This window comes from Dendrobium catenatum, unplaced genomic scaffold (assembly GCF_001605985.2).
Source record: "Dendrobium catenatum unplaced genomic scaffold, ASM160598v2 fragScaff_scaffold_1427, whole genome shotgun sequence".
NCBI classification, from domain to species: domain Eukaryota; kingdom Viridiplantae; phylum Streptophyta; class Magnoliopsida; order Asparagales; family Orchidaceae; genus Dendrobium; species Dendrobium catenatum.
The window spans coordinates 764,915-784,926 of record NW_021319889.1 but is presented as its reverse complement, the minus strand read 5'-3'; the positions used below and the strand labels follow the sequence as shown (position 1 = coordinate 784,926).

At 36.2% G+C, this 20,012-nt stretch overlaps 1 protein-coding gene across 2 annotated transcripts in view; it reads right to left on the bottom strand.

Moving 5' to 3' along the window:
* LOC110099668 (calmodulin-binding transcription activator 3-like) overlaps positions 1-20,012 on the bottom strand; it is a 55,983-nt gene that overhangs the window by 15,861 nt on the left and 20,110 nt on the right. Inside the window, exons 5-12 of one of the 2 annotated variants that reach the window (XM_020826888.2) lie at positions 19,697-19,739; positions 17,715-17,892; positions 17,476-17,595; positions 17,061-17,392; positions 11,476-11,841; positions 10,653-11,341; positions 9,989-10,553; positions 6,544-6,867 (exon numbers count right to left, since the gene is read on the bottom strand). In XM_020826888.2, the coding sequence (XP_020682547.1) occupies positions 6,544-6,867; positions 9,989-10,553; positions 10,653-11,341; positions 11,476-11,841; positions 17,061-17,392; positions 17,476-17,595; positions 17,715-17,892; positions 19,697-19,739 (2,617 nt within the window). The remainder of the gene's footprint in view (positions 1-6,543; positions 6,868-9,988; positions 10,554-10,652; positions 11,342-11,475; positions 11,842-17,060; positions 17,393-17,475; positions 17,596-17,714; positions 17,893-19,696; positions 19,740-20,012) is intronic. The other variant, XM_020826889.2, reaches the window with a different exon arrangement.

The window sequence follows — 20,012 nt, the reverse complement described above, 5'->3', positions numbered from 1 at the left end:
AAATCACACTCCTTCCCTGAAGACTACAGTCTCGTCTCCCCAACTGAGGTACCCTGGGGCTGTTCCCATCTCTGATAACACCATCTTCTTTGATTTTCCTTTAGCTCCTCATTCTGAAGTCTCTTCTCGTCTTGATGCTCCCCAATCTATCAGTATGTAGCTGATACAGCAATCCCTTGGAGCTCCCCCATTACAAGTGTGATAAGGCATCCTCTACTTATATCTCTAGTCCCGGTCGGTAGTGGATCAACAAAATCATATCCAGCAGTTTGGACAACCACCTCTGTGCTCCCGTGACCATCCTCTGGCTCTAACAAATACGTTCAGGACACTCTCTGATCAGTCCTACAAATAAAAGTGTCTTGCTCAATATAGTAAGGTCTCCACTTATTGATGGACCAGTACAATAGCCATTCAGCTCTCTCTCGTAGCATGACTTCACGCCAGCCCGGGACGTACAGTACACTGACTGAAGTAAACTATCGGGGCCCAGTGGGTTTCCTGCATCAACACGTGCTCCCAATCCCATGTAGCCCTCAAGCATGCTTTTCCTCCACCACAAACACCTGGTTAACAGTCAGTGCAGAGCAAAGCACTGCGCACTGTCAGTCATGTGCTTCTCAGCTCTCAAAAGCCCTTTGAAGCTCTTCTCCCCATAAAAAGTTGTTCCTTCTTCAGCCTGCATTTATTAACGAGTTGGGCCACGGCTAAAATAAGAATCGGCATAGCGCTACCTGTATCCTCGCCTCACGAACCTCCTTTCTGTAGGTAGCATGTCAATCCCAAGAATCCTTTGAGCTTCCTTCAAGGTCTTTGGTGGTTGAGGGAGTATGCAGCGAGCCATTGCCTCTAATCCTGTGGACTGATCTACAACACCCACTCCTGGGATATCACATGCCCCAGGTACTCCACCCGGTGCCTGGTAAGCGAAAGTCTCACCACTTCTTTAGAGAAGTAGTGGCCTTCAGCTGATCCGCTCCTAAGCACACCCACAACCCCCACTCTCACGTTTGCTCTAAGTAGTGTTCCTCCTCAGTCCGTCTATATAAATTTAAATGTCATCAAAAAATCAACACAAACCTGCGGAGGCGTGGCTTGAAGATCCGGATTCATCAAGGCCTGGAATTGTGGCAGTGCAGTTTGGGTGAGGCCCAAAAGGCATCACCAAGAAACTCGTAGTGGCCTCATAGAGTCATGAAGCCGATTCTTGCCACATTCTTCCTCTTCATTCCTGATCTGGGTGGATAGCCTGACTCACATTAATCGCTTGTGAACAAGGCTGCTCGCATGTAGCTCATCCATCAAACACGTCGTCAATCCAGGGATAGAAACTTATCAAGCAACAAAAAAACAGTGCCCCCCTCCCCCTTAATTTTTGAAAGAAAAAAAAAAAAAAAAGCTCTATAGTCTACAACATAAACCTCCAACTTCCCATCCTCTTTATTCACAAGTAGAACTGGATAGAGAAAGGGCTCGACCATCGGTCATGGCTGAATATCGCCTCCTTCCAGCATTCCCACCAGCTTGCCAATCTCATTCTTTCAATGCACCTGAGAGGTACTCTGTTAAGCCTCACACTTGATAGGAGATACTCCTCTTCAGGATAATCTTGGTGCTCCTAGCTCTTCTGTCAGGTCGGGTAGCCCCACCGGATGGTTGGAACACATCCGTCAATTCCTGCACAAGAGGCTGAACCAACGTGGGAATGAGCTTTAATCTCCCCCTCTCCTGCTCCTCTCAGGCTCTGCAGGCCTCCACAAAGGGGAATCCCCTCCTTCCTCTAATGGATGATTTTCCCATTGAATTCTGAGTGACACCCAGCTCTGGACAATCCTGGTTCCCTTTTAGGCTTGCAACTCTCTCCCCTCTTACAATCAGCTCATCACCATTTGGTCCCCCAGTTCATCTGGTTTCACCCCAAGGTCTGTAAGCCACTTTCATGCCCAGAATGACATATTGTGCTACCCAACTTCAGGGGTAGGAAGTCTTCCCACCCTGATCTCCTGTAGCCTCATCTCCACCCTTTACAGATCCGGTGCGGACTCAATCTTTCCTGTCCATCAATCACCCCATAAAACTACCTGTTGTCTCAGTAGGCTCCATCCCTGTAGCCTCCTCCGCCACCTGGTGGATATGAAAAATTGTGGTTGCCCACTAGTCAATCAGGCGCACTTACCTCCCTCCAAGATCTTTCCCCTTATCCTTCAGTCATATTTGCTAGGAGTAAATCCCAACACAGAATTGGAGGGAACCTCGGCTACTCTCCAACTGGGGGATCAATCTGCTCCTCATCAGAAATCATCTACACTCTCAGCGCCCGTCTAGCTAGACGGTGAGAGACCCGAAGGGGCATCCTTAGCACCTGTGCCCTGGAACAAACTTCTCCTCACATCTGAAATAAAGCCCTTGTCCTCTTCTCCTGCATCTCTTCCTCAGTCAATTTCTTGAAGCTTCAGCAAATCTTGGTTCACCCCGCTCTTCTCCTTTCCACCTCCCTAGGGAAGCTTGGGCTTGGCCCTTTGAGCCAAGTAAGTGTGGTTGTCCTGGTGGCCCTCCTGAGTGCGTGTTCCTCCAAGTCGGCGTTGGTCTTCTGGTTCTCCACCAGCTGAGCTAACTCCATTGCCTCCCTCAGGTCTTTTGGTCTCATGACCTCACCGCATCTCTAATTTCTGGTTTGAGGCCCTTCATAAAATTTTCCCCCCAAAGTCTGTTTGAAAGGCCCTCCATGTCTCCCATAAACTCTCAAATTTCTTCCTGTATTCTGAGGCGTAGAACTGTTCTGATATCTCCCATGGCTGCTCCCCCTAAATCTCTCCCTGATAGCCTCCTTGAAGTCCCTCTAGGACCTCACCGGTTCCCACTTATCCATGTACTTGAACCAAGCAAATGCCGCCCCTTCCAAGCACATACTAGTAGCCATCAATCTCTCCTCTTCCATCAGCATTCACTGCCCTATTCCCCCCAGGCCTCCTCTGTCCCAAGCTATGGGGTCTTCCCAAGTTCCTCTTTCTCCATATCGGGCTCATCCTCCCCTCCTTGGCCGCGTAGCCATCTTTCCCTCGTGCCCCGCCATGGTGGTTATAGATCCCCCCCACGGCCGTCCAATGGGCTCGGGCCTCGACGTCGCCAATCATCTTCTCCTCCTTCCCGGAAGTCTCTCCTTCCATGTTCTTCTCGCCTGATGACCCGAGGTGATCCTCCCGTTTGCTGTCAAACAGTTCCACCTCCTCTTCCTCTTCTGGATTCACCTTCTCCTTCCCCCTGCTCTCCACTACCTTTCTCCTCTTTCCTCCGCTGGCACCGCCCGTGCTTGCCCTTCCAACCAACTTTCTTCATCATCTCCTCCAAGGCATGAATTTCCCTTCCACATCTCGCTAAATGTGGCATCTTCTCCTCCAGATCCGCCTTAAGTGACCCATCTCGTCTCCAAGACTTCTACCCGCTTAGATGCCATTGGGAACCAACCGAGATGCCTCCGATCCACCAAAAATCTGCCGAAAAAACTGCAGCGAAACAGTGAAAAACAAGCCCTCCACCGCCCGGATCTCGCTCTGATACCAATGATAAGTACCACTGAGTATTTCAAGTGATTCCTATCGGATCTAAGCCAAAATCAACTATTCCGCTGTTTTCTATGAAAACAGCCACCAAACACAAAAAAAGTTGGAAAAAAATCTGAGAGAGATCTAGGAAAAAATAGGAAAAACAATAGCAAACGATTGAATTTCACTAGTCGATGCAAAAGACAAGAAAGATACAAGTTTCCTTCGATTCGAGAGGAAGGAAAAACTCTCCAAATCTCTAGTCGTAGCCTAGAGCCCAAAAGAAAAACCTAGATCTCCCAAATCACATTCAAAATCAAGATAACTCTAATTCCCCCCTCATCTCCCTAATTAAACATGAAATGAGAGTTACAAAAGACCTAATTACCCCTACTAATTCAAATTCTCCCTCCCACAATTTGAAATTGGCTTCAAGTGGGCCCCCTAGCTTTTCTGCCCTCCCCCTGTTCGCCTGGCTTCCGCCCGGAATAAACCTGGACCGGTCCAGCAGGCTCAGGTGCCGGCCTAACATTGTGGTAGATGTATCAACTGCAGGCAAGCAAAATCTAGAGTGCAACCCCACAGATTATACATGCCACTACCAATTTCTAGTTAATCTTGGACAGATATTTTTATGGATTCTGAAATAGGTTTACCTAGGTTTAAACAAAGGAAAGAATTTGGTATTTGTGGTGATAGATATATTTTCTAAAATAGCTCATTTTATTTCATGTCATAAAATAGATGAAGCTTCCAATATTACTAATTTGTTCTTTAGGGATACTGTAAGACTTCATGGTATGCCTAAGAAAATTATTTTTGATAGGAAGACTAAGTTCTTTAGCTATTTTTAGAAGGCTTTGTGAGGAAAATTAGAAACTAAATTATTATTTTCTACAACTCGACATCCACAAACCGATTTTAAGGCAGAGGTTATTAATAGAACTTTTTCACATTATTCAGAGCCATTATTAAGAAGAATATCAAAACATGGGAGGAATGTTAACCACATTGAATTTACTTATAATTGTTATGTTCATTTTGTTATTAAGTATTTACTAGTTGAAATTCTTTATTATGGTCCTAATTTGTTAACTTCATTAGATCTGTCTCCATTACTTATTTCTATGTGCTATAATTTTGATGAAAAAAAAGGCTAAATTTTATAAGCAAATACATGAGACAGCAAAACTTAACATAAAAAGTATAACAAAGAAAAACGCAAAATAAGCTGGTCTTTAAACAAAGAGATTGGATTTGGCTAATATAAAGAAAAAACAATTCCAAGAACAATGGCGTTCCGACCTGCTTCCAGGGGTAATGGTCCCTTTCAAATTCTTAACAGGATCAATGGCAACGCCTACAAGATGGATTTGTCAGATAGGTATAGTATTAGTGCTTCCTTTAATATTTCTGATTTTAATCCGTTTATGCAGTGATAATTTGAGATCACATCCTTTTGATGAGGGGAATAATGAGATCGAGATTGGTACTAAGCCAAATACGTAGGTTGAGGCATGTTCGGATCCAATTCAATGCCCTATTTGTCCGGTGACAAAAGTTTACGCAAGGAGATTCAAAGATGCATTTTATGACCTCAGATCAAGCAAATTCGAGAAGGGTCATAGAAAGTGTTAGTCAAAGTTGGACAGCTATCATTCAAACCTTAGATTTTTTTTTTTTTTTTTTTTTTTTTTTTCAACACTGAAATTGTTTATGTTTGCAACACTGAAATTCTTTTTTTAATATTTCCAGTTAATACTTAGATTTTTGCTAGTAAGGATATTTGAAAGTATTTGAGTCTTTTTTTTTAACCTAGTCCTTTTCTTTTACATATCCAAAGTAATAAGGGTATTTTAGATATTTGTGTGTTTATCTTGTAATATGTTAGGAGCCTATTTCAAGGCATGTAAAAGGAATAAGATTTCAGTTTTTGGTTGTTAAATTCTGAGAATTCTCTTAATTCTTCAAAGAATGAAAACTCATTTTCCCTACTTGTCAACCAATTTTTCATAGATAGTTGTGATATCTTCATATATCAAGGTTCTTGTTTCGTTGTAAGCAACGGACTGCAATTTTTCCCTTCCACCTTCACCTACTCCCATACGGTTCTTGCAAATCCCGCTAACTGGAAGCCACCGAAAGGCCCACCAAATTTATCAATTTTCTCTAAACAATTCTACAGAAGCTTATACAGATTATTGTAGCTCCACTAAACAAACCCTTAAAGAGTTACTACACTTGAGTATATCGGTTGGAAAATTTTATTTATCATAATGGAAATTTCTGAAAAAACAATAAACAGTTGTAGCCAAACAGAGTTTTGGGAGCCATCTAAGGCTTCGTTTGATTCGGTTTATGCTTACATAAAAAAGAGTTTTAGAAAAGGAGGTTGAGAAAAAGCCGTTTAATAAAATGGAGTTTCAATAATGAGATATGTTTGACTAATATTTTTAAATGTGCTTATTAATACTTGAAAGTAATTTTAAATTGTTTGTTTAGAAGTTCTGCTTTTGAGATTTTATTATAAAAAATATAATTCGCTTCCAAAACTCCGTTTTGTGACCGAAGAAGCAGATACGAAAAGAATTTTGTAACCGCCGAAAAAACGATGTTTATTAAAAAGGAATTATTGTTAAGCTTTGATTCCAAACAGTAAATACTGATTGATTTCGGCGTATTCAAACGGAAACGTAGAAAAAAAGCCTAATCAAACGAGGCCTAAAATGCAAAGCTGTGAAAAGGATATCCAAAATGAACCCTAAAAAAATTATCTTTGGATGGATCACATCTTCCTTTAAAACAAGACCAGTAATTTAAACCAATGAAACAAGGCAAGTCTTGGGAGTGGAAACCAATGCTTAGGGCCCTAGATCAGAGCTCTATCAACATTTTTTAATATTCAGAGTCGGGTTTAAGACCATTCAGATACATCGAATTGCTACTATAAAACATAAAACTTTGAAAGTATACGAGTTCCCAATGCATAAAGAGAATTTACCTTAGATTCTTGCAGTTCTGTCACTACGGTTACAAGTCTCCTATACTGATCTCTTGCCTCAGGATACTGAACCATGGACTTCACCCTTGCAAGTGCTTTCTCCATTCTAGCTTCAGTCTGTTTCCTGCCCACTTGCAAGAAATCATAATCATCTTCCTTGTTGAGTACCCTTTCATTTTTTTGTCCCTCAATTAGCTCTTCAGATCGAAAGCCACGTAAGCCACTTCCTTTTCTCCTCCAGCGTAATATAACTTTCTCAACTATTCCCACCGACCAGATAATCTTCCTGTAATGTTTCCTCACTTGGTGACCACGGACATGGGCCTGTTCAGTAATTACAATTAACTAGTAAGAAGGCAAAGAAGAAAGGAAACAAGACAGACGAAGAAAGTGGGAATAAATTTAATTTAATACCACCTTAAAGGGCTGGAGATGACACACAAAGGAATCAGTAACGGTGATCAAAACAAGTGAGTTAGAGTAAGGAATGTGGCTCATAAAATTAGACCATCACATTTTAAGTTGATTATAATTAATTTATGATAAATTTTGCGCAGTCATAGGTTTATTTGTATTGAGTAGAAAGAATCATTGTAAAGAGTTTCCTCAACGAACTTGAACGTAATTTCTACCATAAGCAACATGATGTGTGATTTTATCCAAACAAGATGAGCAATACAAACAGATTAAAAGCTTGAACATCAAGAGAAGAATAAGAGAAAATATATCAATGAAATATTAGCAAGAGATTCAATAACCATTCCAAAATTTTCAAGCAAAAATAAGCACGTTTTTTAAGCACAAACCTTCCAGATACTACAAGCAAAACAAACAAGACTAACTATGTTTTTTATTCAGTACAAACCTTCGGATTCTCCAAGCAAAACACGCTAATTAAGAACAACTGATTTGCTTGCTGGCCCTCACTCATGACATAATTCGCCTTTGGATTTCTAATGTAGATCTATTCTAAGGCTTCTAATGTAGATGAATTATGAGAAGGACAAATCATGCAACAAACTCACAAAATTTATAAATCACACTCTTTAATCATCACCAATTATTCACTACTAGCAAAGAAAAAAAAAACAAGAAAAAAAAATTTAATTCAAATGAAAATTCCACACCCTCAATGTAAATCTGCAATCATTTGAAAACCACATCCTCATTTAGGTTTCATACCAGGCCATATAGGTTTGTTTTGTTATAATAAAAACGCTTCATTAAAAATAATGTGCAAGTCTTATAAATTTTACTTCAGCAAATTCAACAATATGTGAAGATATCCGAGTTATGAACAATATGAATATACTTTAGGATTACACCTCCCATCAAATACAGAAATATATTTATTAGCACCATAATTGAAATTGCTTATAATCATAGTTAAACTGATTTTGTTTAAATTATAGAATTTATGATTTTGTTAACTTGCCTGGTTATTATGTCATAAGTTTAGAAGACATTGTGATGCATCTCTAAGTTCTGATACAAAATTTAACATCGGATGTTTTAGAGTATAAGGGTTTCTATTTCAAATCTATCATAGATGCTCAAAATCATACAACAAACTCAACATAATTCAAAGGTTACAAATACTAAGTTAACAATTACTTGTTACTATTCATGAAAATTGAAAACATAAAAAGAAAATATAGATAAAAAGTCTAATGGCCTTCTAGAAGAAATTATAAGCATAAATTTTAAAAACATTAAAATCAGATGACCAACTGAAAATTATGCTCTAAATGAAACTTAGATTTTATCTTGTTTTAATAAAATCAATAACACAATAAATCAAATAATGCAATTTCGCATGCTAAATAAAGAAAAAACATAAAAGAACAGAATCAACAAAATAATAAATCAATTTCATGTTAGTACAAGGAGAAAACTTATTGAGAAATTTTCTAAGCAAGGCTTTAAAAATTGGCCCATACCGACCGGTTCAACCGGTTGAACAACAAACTGGCCGGCCGGCCGATTATGGTTTGCTCCTAAGCTGGTTTCGCAGAGAACTGGCATTGGCCCGTTCGAACCGGCAGTTCGACCGCTGGACCGCGAGACCAGTTCCTATTATGAATAACCGGTTGATTCATTTAAAGGATGTTTTGAGCCATTGAGATTAAATCGGATGGCTTAAGGTAAAATAAGGTAAAGCTTATACTCTTTACAATTATAATAACTATCTTATATTTATTTTATTTTCAGAGTTTCACCAATTGCAGGTATAAACTATAAGATCTCAAGAGAAATTTTTATTTCATCTCTCAAGTTATGATTACAAAGAGGTCAGTTGCTCAAAATAATAATGTATTTAATTTTAAATTTACAGAATTATTTGTTATATTTTTTAATTGCTTCATATTATGATTATGTTCATTTTTTGTTACACATTTACAAATGGTTATGTCATTTTTTATAATATTTAAATATAATAAGCATTTATTATGCCATCTAGTTCGACCACGGTTCGACCATTGAACCGCTAATCTCTCATTCTTTCAATTTGTTGTTCGGTCTGATTTTGAAAGCCTTGCTTCTAAGTCTTCAACTTAATCAAAGAGCTAACTCTTGTAAACAAAAGAAATAACATGTCCAACTAGAATTTTACTCGAATCAAAATATTTTTTATTAAAAAAAAACTCATACTTATAATAAAATTTTGTTTTTAACAAAATATTTATGCCTTAAAAGTCAACAAATTCCACACAAGTCTACAAAAATCTCGCACAAGACAAATAAAAATATTGCATCCAAAAAGTCTACCATACTCAGAAAATCTGCTAGAGTTTTGCAACAAAAGCCCCTAAAAACATTCATAAGATGAAAATTACAAGCTTAAAATTGCCCTTCCACTTCCGGAGAATCCCATGATTAGTTGCTATAAATGAGCATCAAACAAACTATATCGCCACTTTATAAGAGTCCCCACTGGTATTAACTATAGCTTTGCTCAATAATCCACGCTGTCTTAGCCATTGAGAAGATGTATCATGTTTCTAGGTTGAATTGATACATAAACCAAAGTATATGATCCTAATCAACAAATAGGAAAAAGACATATTTACTGCACATGACAACAGATTGTACACACGCGTCCATTCATTACATTAACAGCTAGAGCAACTTTGTTTTATATAACAATGAAGTTACAACGAGAATGCTGGACACAATACTCCATTACTACGGATGGTCATTTGGCCAAATTATAACTAGGTACTTAATAAGTCATGACATATACTTTTCAGGATACAATTGCAAGAGCATTCCCATGCAGAAAAATATGGAGCACGAAGAAATTGCTGTTTTCAATGAATCAGTTATTGATCAAACAACGAATATGAAATGATCATTCAAACCAATACATAATCCAAACCCTATATATTTAAAGAGGAAAATAGATTCACCACCGCAATTAAAGAATGAGTGCCTAACAACACACCTGAATTTTGACAATCCGCTGTCTAGTAATCAAGAACTCCTTTCGCCCTTTCCAGCCACGAAATTTGTTTTGTATTTTAATTGCAGCAGCATGTACAGGCGTATCATGTTGCCCTGATTTGTAAGGCTTTAGAGAAATTAGTGAGAGAGCACGTTCATCTGACATCTCATATTTTTCATCACTATGCTCAACGATTCTCTTTCTATTGAATGACTGCACTCTAAAAACCTGAAATATACGCGCTGCAGCTTCAGTAGCATTTCGGACAGCACTTAGTGAAGTCTGTATTTCCCCCTCTAAATAATGAGCATTAATCTTATCTGAAACATTTTCAAAACCCAATAAACCATAAGGTTTAGACAAATTTTGGTTTTCAGAGTTCTTCAAATTCAATGCTCGAAGATGGTTAGTCAAAGAGGATTCTGCCAGAAAACCAGCAATCCCCTTGTGCCCATTCTGAGAAGCTAAATCTGCAGGAGTTCTTCCAGTGGGGAACTCTGGGGTTGGATCTGTTAATGCTCCTGGGGATGCATCCAATGCAATGAGAGTGACAATTGTTCTCTCTCTGCAATGCAAGAGTTAGAAATCAGAAAGGCACAGGAAAGCTGCAATGCACAAGAGAGCATCAAGACATGAAAGAGCAAAAGAAAATGTTAGTATCTACCTTCCACAAAAGGCTGCCCAGTGCATGGCAGTCCAGCCATGAACATCTCTGAAATTGATATTAACACCAGCAGCTACTGTGGGTTTTATAGCCCAATCATAACCAAGAGCAGCTGCTAAATGAAGTACACCTTGCCCCTCCTTGTCCAACACATTCGGACCCTTGCCATCACCCTCCCCTACTTTATGAAGAAGCCACAAATGTAGTTTCCGTTTCATTTGTGATTCTAGAGCTCTGTTTTTGGTAGCAATGCGCAACAAGTCTTCATCAGGGTTGTGCTTGAATAAGTCAATAACTTCATCATCAACTTTCATAATCAGAGAACAAATAGTACAATCCGCATGAGATCTCTCATTGAGGTGACCACAATCAGGAATTAAGTAATCCACAGAATCCAATAACAATAACTTTTCAAAACGTGACAGCAGTGTAGAGTTAGAAAGATCGTTGGTTCCTACAATTTGTGGCAAATTCAACTTATATTCAAACTCTCGAATCTCACTACAGGCCACTCTATTTGAGCAGGTAATGTAGAATGGAACCCTTCCAGACTTATGTGGTGGAGCATGGCAACACAGAGTTCCATTTGCCAAAATATTTGCTGGCACTTCAATTTCACCAAACATACAAGACCACTTGTATTTCTGCAAATCCTCTTCATTCACCAAAAATCTTCCCTTAACTATAACCTGTTTCACTCAGAGGAAAAAAAAAACAATCCCATTACATCATCCGCTCATTACCTGAAAGGAGATTCTACAACAATATCCAACAAAATCTTTAATTAATTCACATAAAAGTTGACGGGTTTACGTTTACTTACCTTAGTGACAAGATCTGCGTATGCCCAGTTTGGAGAGAAATCAATTATGCTAAAAAGCTGATCCTGCGATAGTGAGGGGCCCATCAAATATGCATCTAACTGTTCTTGGTTCAACAAGTTAGAGTCTGCAACAACACTTTCACTTTCAAGGGAACTCCAAAATAGTCCAGAATTCAAGTTAATCTGTGAGTTATCCACTTCTCCAAGTTCTTTGCTCATCCATCTAGAGAAGCTGTCATTTTTAGTCAGTCCTTCACTTTTTTTGTTAGATAGGTCTGATGGTTGGTTGAAACTTTCTTCTGTAGCATGGCTATTTTCCACCGTAGTACTAGATGCAACAAGAGATCCAGCCTCATTATCAGAAAACTGTGATTAAGCAAGAAAAGAAAGAAAAACAATTTAATAACTGTTGTTTTTTACCGGAACATGTATTCATAACGATTAGGCTTCGGCAAGAAAGGCATTTCAAGATTGAATAATTCTTTACCACTATCTAGATGGTACAAAATAGGATAATTGTTGCATAAATTCTAAGAGAATAAAGAAATAGATTGTAGAGTGATAACGAAAATTCGTAGCTAAGTGAGGAGATACAAAGGGTTATAAGAAGAAAAAAAAGTGCTTTCAAAATAAGGAAAAAAAAAAAAGAATACAACTAAGGTTTATAATAATTATTAGAAAGCTAGAAGTCTTTACAAAAATAGTAAGGAAAGCAAAAACTAAAACTTATGATTTATAAAATAGGCTTGGTACTACATAAAAAGAAAATGAGGCATATAAAATAGTTAATATAAGAGATAAAAGATTTATAGATCTTGAGCAAGTTAAATGCATTAAAAGTGAATAGAATAGGATTTGGTTAGAGATAAAGCATCAAAGAAGAAGAAAATATTACTTTGAAAAACTATTAAATAAGAGATTAAAAAAACCGTTCTGAAAAAGCGTTACAAAAAATATATAAGGTATATTATATATTAAGCCAAGAAAGTGAAGAGGGTTGGATCTAAAAAAGATGCATAAAAGTGAGGAAGGCTCTAGCTTCTTCCAAGATAGCAATTGACACTGGGACAGTTATAGGTATATTATAGTTATTTGGGTAATCGATATTTGTAATAGAGTTTTGAAGAATAGGAGTATACCAAATTATTGGAGAAGTATTTTCATACCAATATCTAAAAACAAAGGCGATGTTCAAGGTTGTGCAAATTATAAAGGAATCAAAACTACGAGTTACAAAAATGAAGCTATGGAAGCAAGTAATGAAATATAAGTTTGAGAAAATTACATTAATTTTGAAGAGCAAATTTAATTTTATGTTAGGAAGATCTACAATGGAAATATTTTTTATGTTAAGACAATTAATTGATTAGTACAATGAACAAATAAATGATCTTCATATAATTTTTATTGGTCATGAAAAGGCATAAGATAGAGTATCATGAGAATTAATTTAACGCACATTAAGGCAAAAATGGCATGGCCAAAAATATTTTGACATTAATAAATATACATTTGACAGATCATAGAATTGAAATTAATAGTGGAGTAATCCAACAATTTTCAATTATCACAGGCTTACATCAAGGATCAACATTGATTCAATGTTTTTTTGTATTTGTTATGCAAAGAATATTCAAGTGAGGGGCCTTAGCATAAAGTGTGTAAGAGGGGAATTTCTAACATCATTTTAATGGAAGGCCATCAAGTTCCTCATAAGAATGCCACCAAATCTTACCAATAAAATTATGAACAAAGCATGTAAACCAACATCAATCCAACAAATCATGCTATTCCATCAAAGGTTATTTATAGAAGTGCAAAGCATATATACATAAGGTGATGATTTAAATGCATGCCTCTACTTTTTAAAAATTGGCTTTTCATTTTCTTGATTTCTCATCTTCTAAGATTCATGAATTGAAAATGATGTTTTGCAATCTCCAAACATTAAATGCTGAATTTAGGAGTCTTCATGATGATAGTCGGAAGTGCAATGGTAGCCTTAGAAAGGTTTTTTTTAGCCTTAGAAAGGTGTAACTGTGAGAACAACTAATTAGGGTTTATGTTTTTGTGGGAAAGGCCAAAGGGTGCTTTCATGGGTGGAATAGCTTATGTATTGTTAGGTTATGATGTAAATCAAAGCTCTATGGTTTATGGTGTTGTGAATTGAAGCGACGAGATTATAGAGGTTGGTTTGAGCAAACTAGGTTTTAGAAAATAAAAAAAGCCAAAGGGCTTCCAAATGTATTTCAAATCTATGCATGGGAGTCTAGGGCTTTTGGATGATGCTAAAGAGTGTAGAAAACATGATTTAAAAATTCGTTCAAGGCATACACCTTGGCATGCCTTGATATGAGGTGCACATAAAATGCCTCAAGGCATGTGCCACCTAGGGATGCTTATGCCCTTTTATCCAAGGCACGCATCTTGAGGCTTTATGCCTCTAGGCATTTAAGAAGTCTATCTCGAATGATTTTTGGGAACATGTTCGAATGCATATAGGCTTGATGTTGTTGTTGTTGTTGTTCAAATGCATATAACTTCATTGTTTTTAGAATATGTGTTCAAACCTTATTTGAATCATGATCGAAAGTAGTTCAAACCAAAAGCAAATACGGTTTGAACCATAATATAACAAGGTCGAACATTATTCGAGCACGGTTTGAACATTGTTCGAACCATTATCGAATATAGTTTGAACCATTATAAAGATTCAAGCATGAGTTCAATGTTCGAATTTGTTTTGAACAAGATTCAAAAATGTGTTTGAAGTTGTTATTTGAACCATATTCAATTATGGTTTGAACATATGTTATAATAAGTTTCCCAATTTCACTTTAGATTAACATTTAATATTGAGATCTTTTTTCCTTATTATATATTTTTGTGGTTAATGATGATGAAAAAAATAAATTTGTTGATGATTTATGACATATTTAAAGGTAGGGGTAGACCTAAAAAGACTTGGTTAGAAAATATTAGGAATGAACTTTCTTTATTAGATTTAAACGAGAATTTGACTTTTAATAGGACAAAATGGAGAAAAAGGATTCATGTAGCCGACCCCACGTAGTGGGATAAAGGCTTGATGTTGTTGTTGTTGTTGATGATGATTTATGACATATTTATAAATTATTTTTTTTATTTTTTAAGTTTTTCTTTTTATTTGAGGCTTAAGCCTAGTCTTAATAAGGCAAAACGCCTTAATTATTAATTTCGCCTTTTTGAACCCTAATAGAAAATATAATAATATTGTGGAGATAGACATTAGAATGGAGATAACTAGCCTACCAACTCACCAAGAATGGAGATGCAAGGTTAGTCACCAAGCAATGTGAAAAGTCCTTAATTACAGCATGATTTTAAAAGGCCTGAACAATTCTTTATCATGTACAGGATTCATACACTCACAAAACATGTTTTGTAGAATATCTGAGAGACAACATTGGTAGACTAGCTCAAAGTAATGGAGAAATATATAATGTACCATATGCATACAACCTTCCACCCTAAAGCTCAGTTTGCCAATCAATCATTATGACTGGACACATACTTTCCAAGGTGCTAGCACCTATGCAATCAACTCACTGTTGCTATAAATAACCAGATGCACATTCTCATCAAGCAGATTCAAGTCATTTATGCAAAGCACTCTTTTTAGCTTCAAACAACGCACAAAATGGAGTGAAAGATAAATAATCCTTAATCCAGCAAACAAAGTACTAAGAAAAAAAGAAGAAATCACAAAATGGAAAAATTGAACTTTCAAACATAGTACAAAATCATCTCCCTAAAAAAGAAACTTGTTGTTTTCTTTAATGAAAACAAGCCCAAGAATTTTGGTTCTATGTTGGTGGCAAGAATGGGTCAGACATAAGCAACAACCATGCCCCCACAATTCGAATCATTCAGAAAACTAAAGCTAACAATAATGACCATGAAGTCATTCTTGAGAATACAACACCAAATTCACACATGACCTAATCTATTGCAAAAATAAAAATCAGATTTGTCCTGCAACTGATACCAAGCTGATTTTGGTGGAAAAAATAACACGCCAAGTAAAAGAGCTGTCATCAAGTCAAGCTCAGAATTGTTTTAACGAACAGTTTGACATTGACCTTAACAAAATAAACTTGTAAAACGGGCAGTGTTGAAATAGCACATGTGGTTCAACAGCCCATCCCTAAATTTAAGTAAAAACGTTACAATTGCACCACAAAATTAATAATACAAACCATTTTGTAGTAATTGCAGTATCCCATCATCTACCGTATACAGTAAGCCAGAGAAGTAATATTTGTAATAAATACTACAACAGAAAGACAAGATGCAATTCACAAATAAGACAAATTACAATTGGAAGAATCGGCTTTATGGCCACAATTCTATCAAAATTTTATATTACAAAAAAAATTATCACCTCATTTGTTGTGACTTCTAGTTTTTATCATTTTAGTTCTTAATTCCATTAAATAAATAACAATCCAAGCAATTTACTCGAATAGATAACCCTGCAAAGCTTTTCCCATTCCATTGAATAAGTAATCACCCAAGCAATTTATTTAAACAGATAATCCTGTTATACTTGAGGAATGTTTGTCTATCCTACATATCCTTCTATATTTTAGAAACTATCTTCTAGTTAGCTAACATGCTAAGAAAATTACCACATCCAATCAAGATATCACTTCAATCACAATCATATCAAGTCCATTACTAAAAAAAGTCGCTTCAACTTTCATGTTCGTCATCAAATCTATGCCTTCATTCCAATAAGATTATCCTTCAGCCTGTCTCTAACAATTTCAAGTCCAATAAGTAGTTAATCTTCATACAACTCAAATATATTTAAACAAAAGAAAATAGCATTAAGAAGATAAGAAATAAATGGCACAAAGTCAGCGGAGGATAGTACACATCCTTTATGCCTCTAAAGGCTAGCGTTGTCCAACCTATTGTTTCAGTTATTTATCACCTTACAAATCTCGATGATGCCTAGTGTTATTCTTCTTCATTTAGTGTTGCCTAAAATTCATTGCATTTAAACAACTTCTAGGACAGTGCTTTAGAATATAAATGCATCTTGGCAACAAAAATGCATTATACTCACCTCCCTTATCATTCTAGCTGATTTCTGCAAGAATTTAAATGTCTCCAAATTATATATCCACATGTAGAAGTCTAAAATTCTGACACGGAATGAGGTTCTAATGAGGCCTTCACCACATGGTATGGATCTTAAAATTCAGTAAGAAAGTCTTATTGGTTTCATACACTATGAGATATCAAGATTACTAATCAATCCCCCTATTTTAAGATTTCAAGGGCTTTAGGTTTTGTAGGTCATCTTTAATGAATTATGAATCGAGGCTAGAATTGTTAGTGCCCTCAATGTTCCAAGGAATAAAATAAAGCAATCAAAGTTTGATTTATATACAAATATATAAAATGAGATGATATAGAAAACTTGCATTTGTAAGCATCCTTTTTGGAAATTGCCATTTTATCACTTTAAATACAAATGTAATTTGTTGTGTTTTAACTATTTTTTTTCTGGTAAGACATGCAAAACAAATATATACCTGCCACACTATGTTGCTCAACAATGTTGTGCCATCCTCCTTATGAGTGCTGATGTCACCTGTCAAAAAATCCTGATTCATAAAAGAATTTCGCTCAGGATTATCCTCTGAAGTAGTAGCCCACTTGGAAGAAATAGACAAATCAAAAGGGGTCTGAAACTCTGTTGAACAACTTTCCATGATCTCATGCCAAGATGCTGTATCCGTCTTTTTACTCAATCCAGAATATGTAAATCCAGCATCAGATGGATTCTCAACTTTAGTCATACTATCTCGAGCATCAGTGAAAGACTTGAAATCAGGAATTGCAGCCTGCACTCCCGGATAGTCACCTGGAAGATTTAAATGCACATTGGTTAGCAATCAATCCATCAAGATTCTAAGGCAAATACTAAATAGAAGGTAGCAATCTTACAATGGTCAAGCCGCGTTGGAGCTGGAGCACAAGTATTTGCAAGTTGAACATTCATCCAAGATCCATACTGCTGCATCTCAGGGATAGAGTGGTATCTGGAACTTGATTGGTAATTATCTGCTGCATCGAATTTTGCTTTAGATACACTGGAAGAAGGATGCATGATTGAAATATGAATCAGTTATTTATATTTTTACAAATGGAGCATAATTTATGGGAAGAAGGAATTCAAGTCATACCTGAATCAGCATCTTCATATTCTGAATGTTGTGTGCTAATAGGGCTTCCATAATCTGAAACCTGTGAAGGGACTTGGCTTAGATTAACAGAAGAATTAGAACATGCAGGACTACCAGGATTTGAGTTCCTAACAGATTCCCCATCCTCTCTTTGCTGAAGATAACTTGATTTGCCACCCTGCGAAGTGAGAACCAAACCTCTGAATTAAACGCATGTCAGTCTATTCTTCACTGACCGTAAGAACTGTTTCTATTACTGAATAAAATGAACAATCAACCAAAAGGTCTTAAAACTAATCCCCAAAAGAACACAGCTTGCATAAGATGTGGAACTAATTGAATAAAATGAAAGCAAAAAATCCTATCCATATCCAAAATTATTGAAGACATTAGGCACCCTTAAGATGACATGGTAGCTTAGTTCCCAAAGTGCAAGGAAGACTGGACACTTGCCAAGGAGATGTGAGGCTCTAAAAAAATTACATATTTTAATTACGAGAATACATTTGAAAAGTATAATATAATAATTATCAAAAATATATATATTAAAATTCCATATGAAAAAAAAATATTTTCAAGGGTTTTGTCATTTTAAAAACCAAAACAACAAATCCTCGTCAAAATAACTTTTCTAGACAAAACGTCCACAATAACCAAAAGTTATGTTTCAAAGTTAAACAAGTGTATAAAATGGTAAGTATATAATTTCCATAGCATATGATTAATCTAATCTTTGCTACCATTTTTTTCATTCTCCTTCATCATCCATATTCTTCCCCATCATTGAATGTGTATCCCTCAATCTCATAATACGGTTGTGCATACTTCAGAAATAATTAAAAATGTTTACATAATAGAGTCGACTGTCTGAGGGATTACATGATAATCCTCATCTAGGTGGTGCCTTAATGATGACCCTCACTTAGCAAGGTATTTAAGGCCTCGTTGCCTCACATAGCTTGGGCTCCTAGGCTTGCCTTTGATAACGTGGATCCACACTCAAATAATTAACCAAAAAAAAAAATTTTTAGGTTGTTGAGCATTCTGTATCCAAAATCTAAACATGGAATCCTCCAAACATTTCAGGAACTAGGTTGCCACTGTAGGTCCTAGCTACAACAACTTTAAAACTAAACTATCTGCCACTTGAACGCAGAGAAGCAGCATGTAAATTTTAACTTTACACATTTACTGGAAAAGAATTAAACAAATATAATATACCAACAAGCCCAATAATACACAAAAATTATGTATCAATATCTTCTTTCACTCATAACCCTCCAAACACATTCAATTTCCCAAACATTTCTGGCAGAGTGCATTTCTTTGTTTATATCCATCAATATACTTAAGCTTTTCTTATGCATCAATATCTCTCATCTCCATCGCGCACAGCCCTACCAATTTATCAAGTCATGAACATAGGTAAATATTAAAAAAAACACGAGAAAAACTGATAATCCAGAAAAGACTTTTCTAAATCAGACACACAGGATATCATTCTTAGCTTTTCTGTTAGAGTTTATTGCATATGCTTGTTGAAGATGTCTCTTTGTACTTCGTATTTCCAAAAAACAAAGTGCTCACTCGTGCCATTTGCTCAGTAATTATTAACAAAGTATCTTGTGCTACAGGATGCCAATGTCTTACAACTAGCCATACGCATAGAAGCACCAAAATCATCTAGAAGACGTATAACACATGAAATTATCACCCAACAAACATTCCTATTCTATATAAAGAACATGAGCAGCAATAAGATATCATACGTAGAAATTTATGTCACATCTTACACGAAAATTAATTAGAAGACAATTATATTTATGTTTCACAATCACGGCCATATGGAGAAACAAAGAAATGAGCTACCTTCAGGACATAGGTTATCTTTCAAATAGCGGAAAATGCATACAAAGAAACAAAGACATTGGTTTTTGAGCTAAAACTAGATTAAAAAATCAAGTGTTTGTAAGAATTAAAACCTTGACTTCACGGTAGTGAACAAGAACAATGTGCATTAATTCCCTGCAAAAAAGTAGAAAAAAATTACTAATAACTCCAAAATAAGACAAAATAGCATGTTTGGGAAAGTATTAATGACCTTATGACTGCATGTATAGAGAGTTGTATATATTTTATTCAAACTGAAAGGGTATAAACCAGATTACACACAACTTCTTTGCAACACCAAAATGTACGCTACCAACAAAATATATAGCTAGAAGACTTAAAATATAAAGACTGTTTTTTCCGACCAAAATGAAAAAGGTTGAGGGTCAACTAAACAAAGCCATTTTT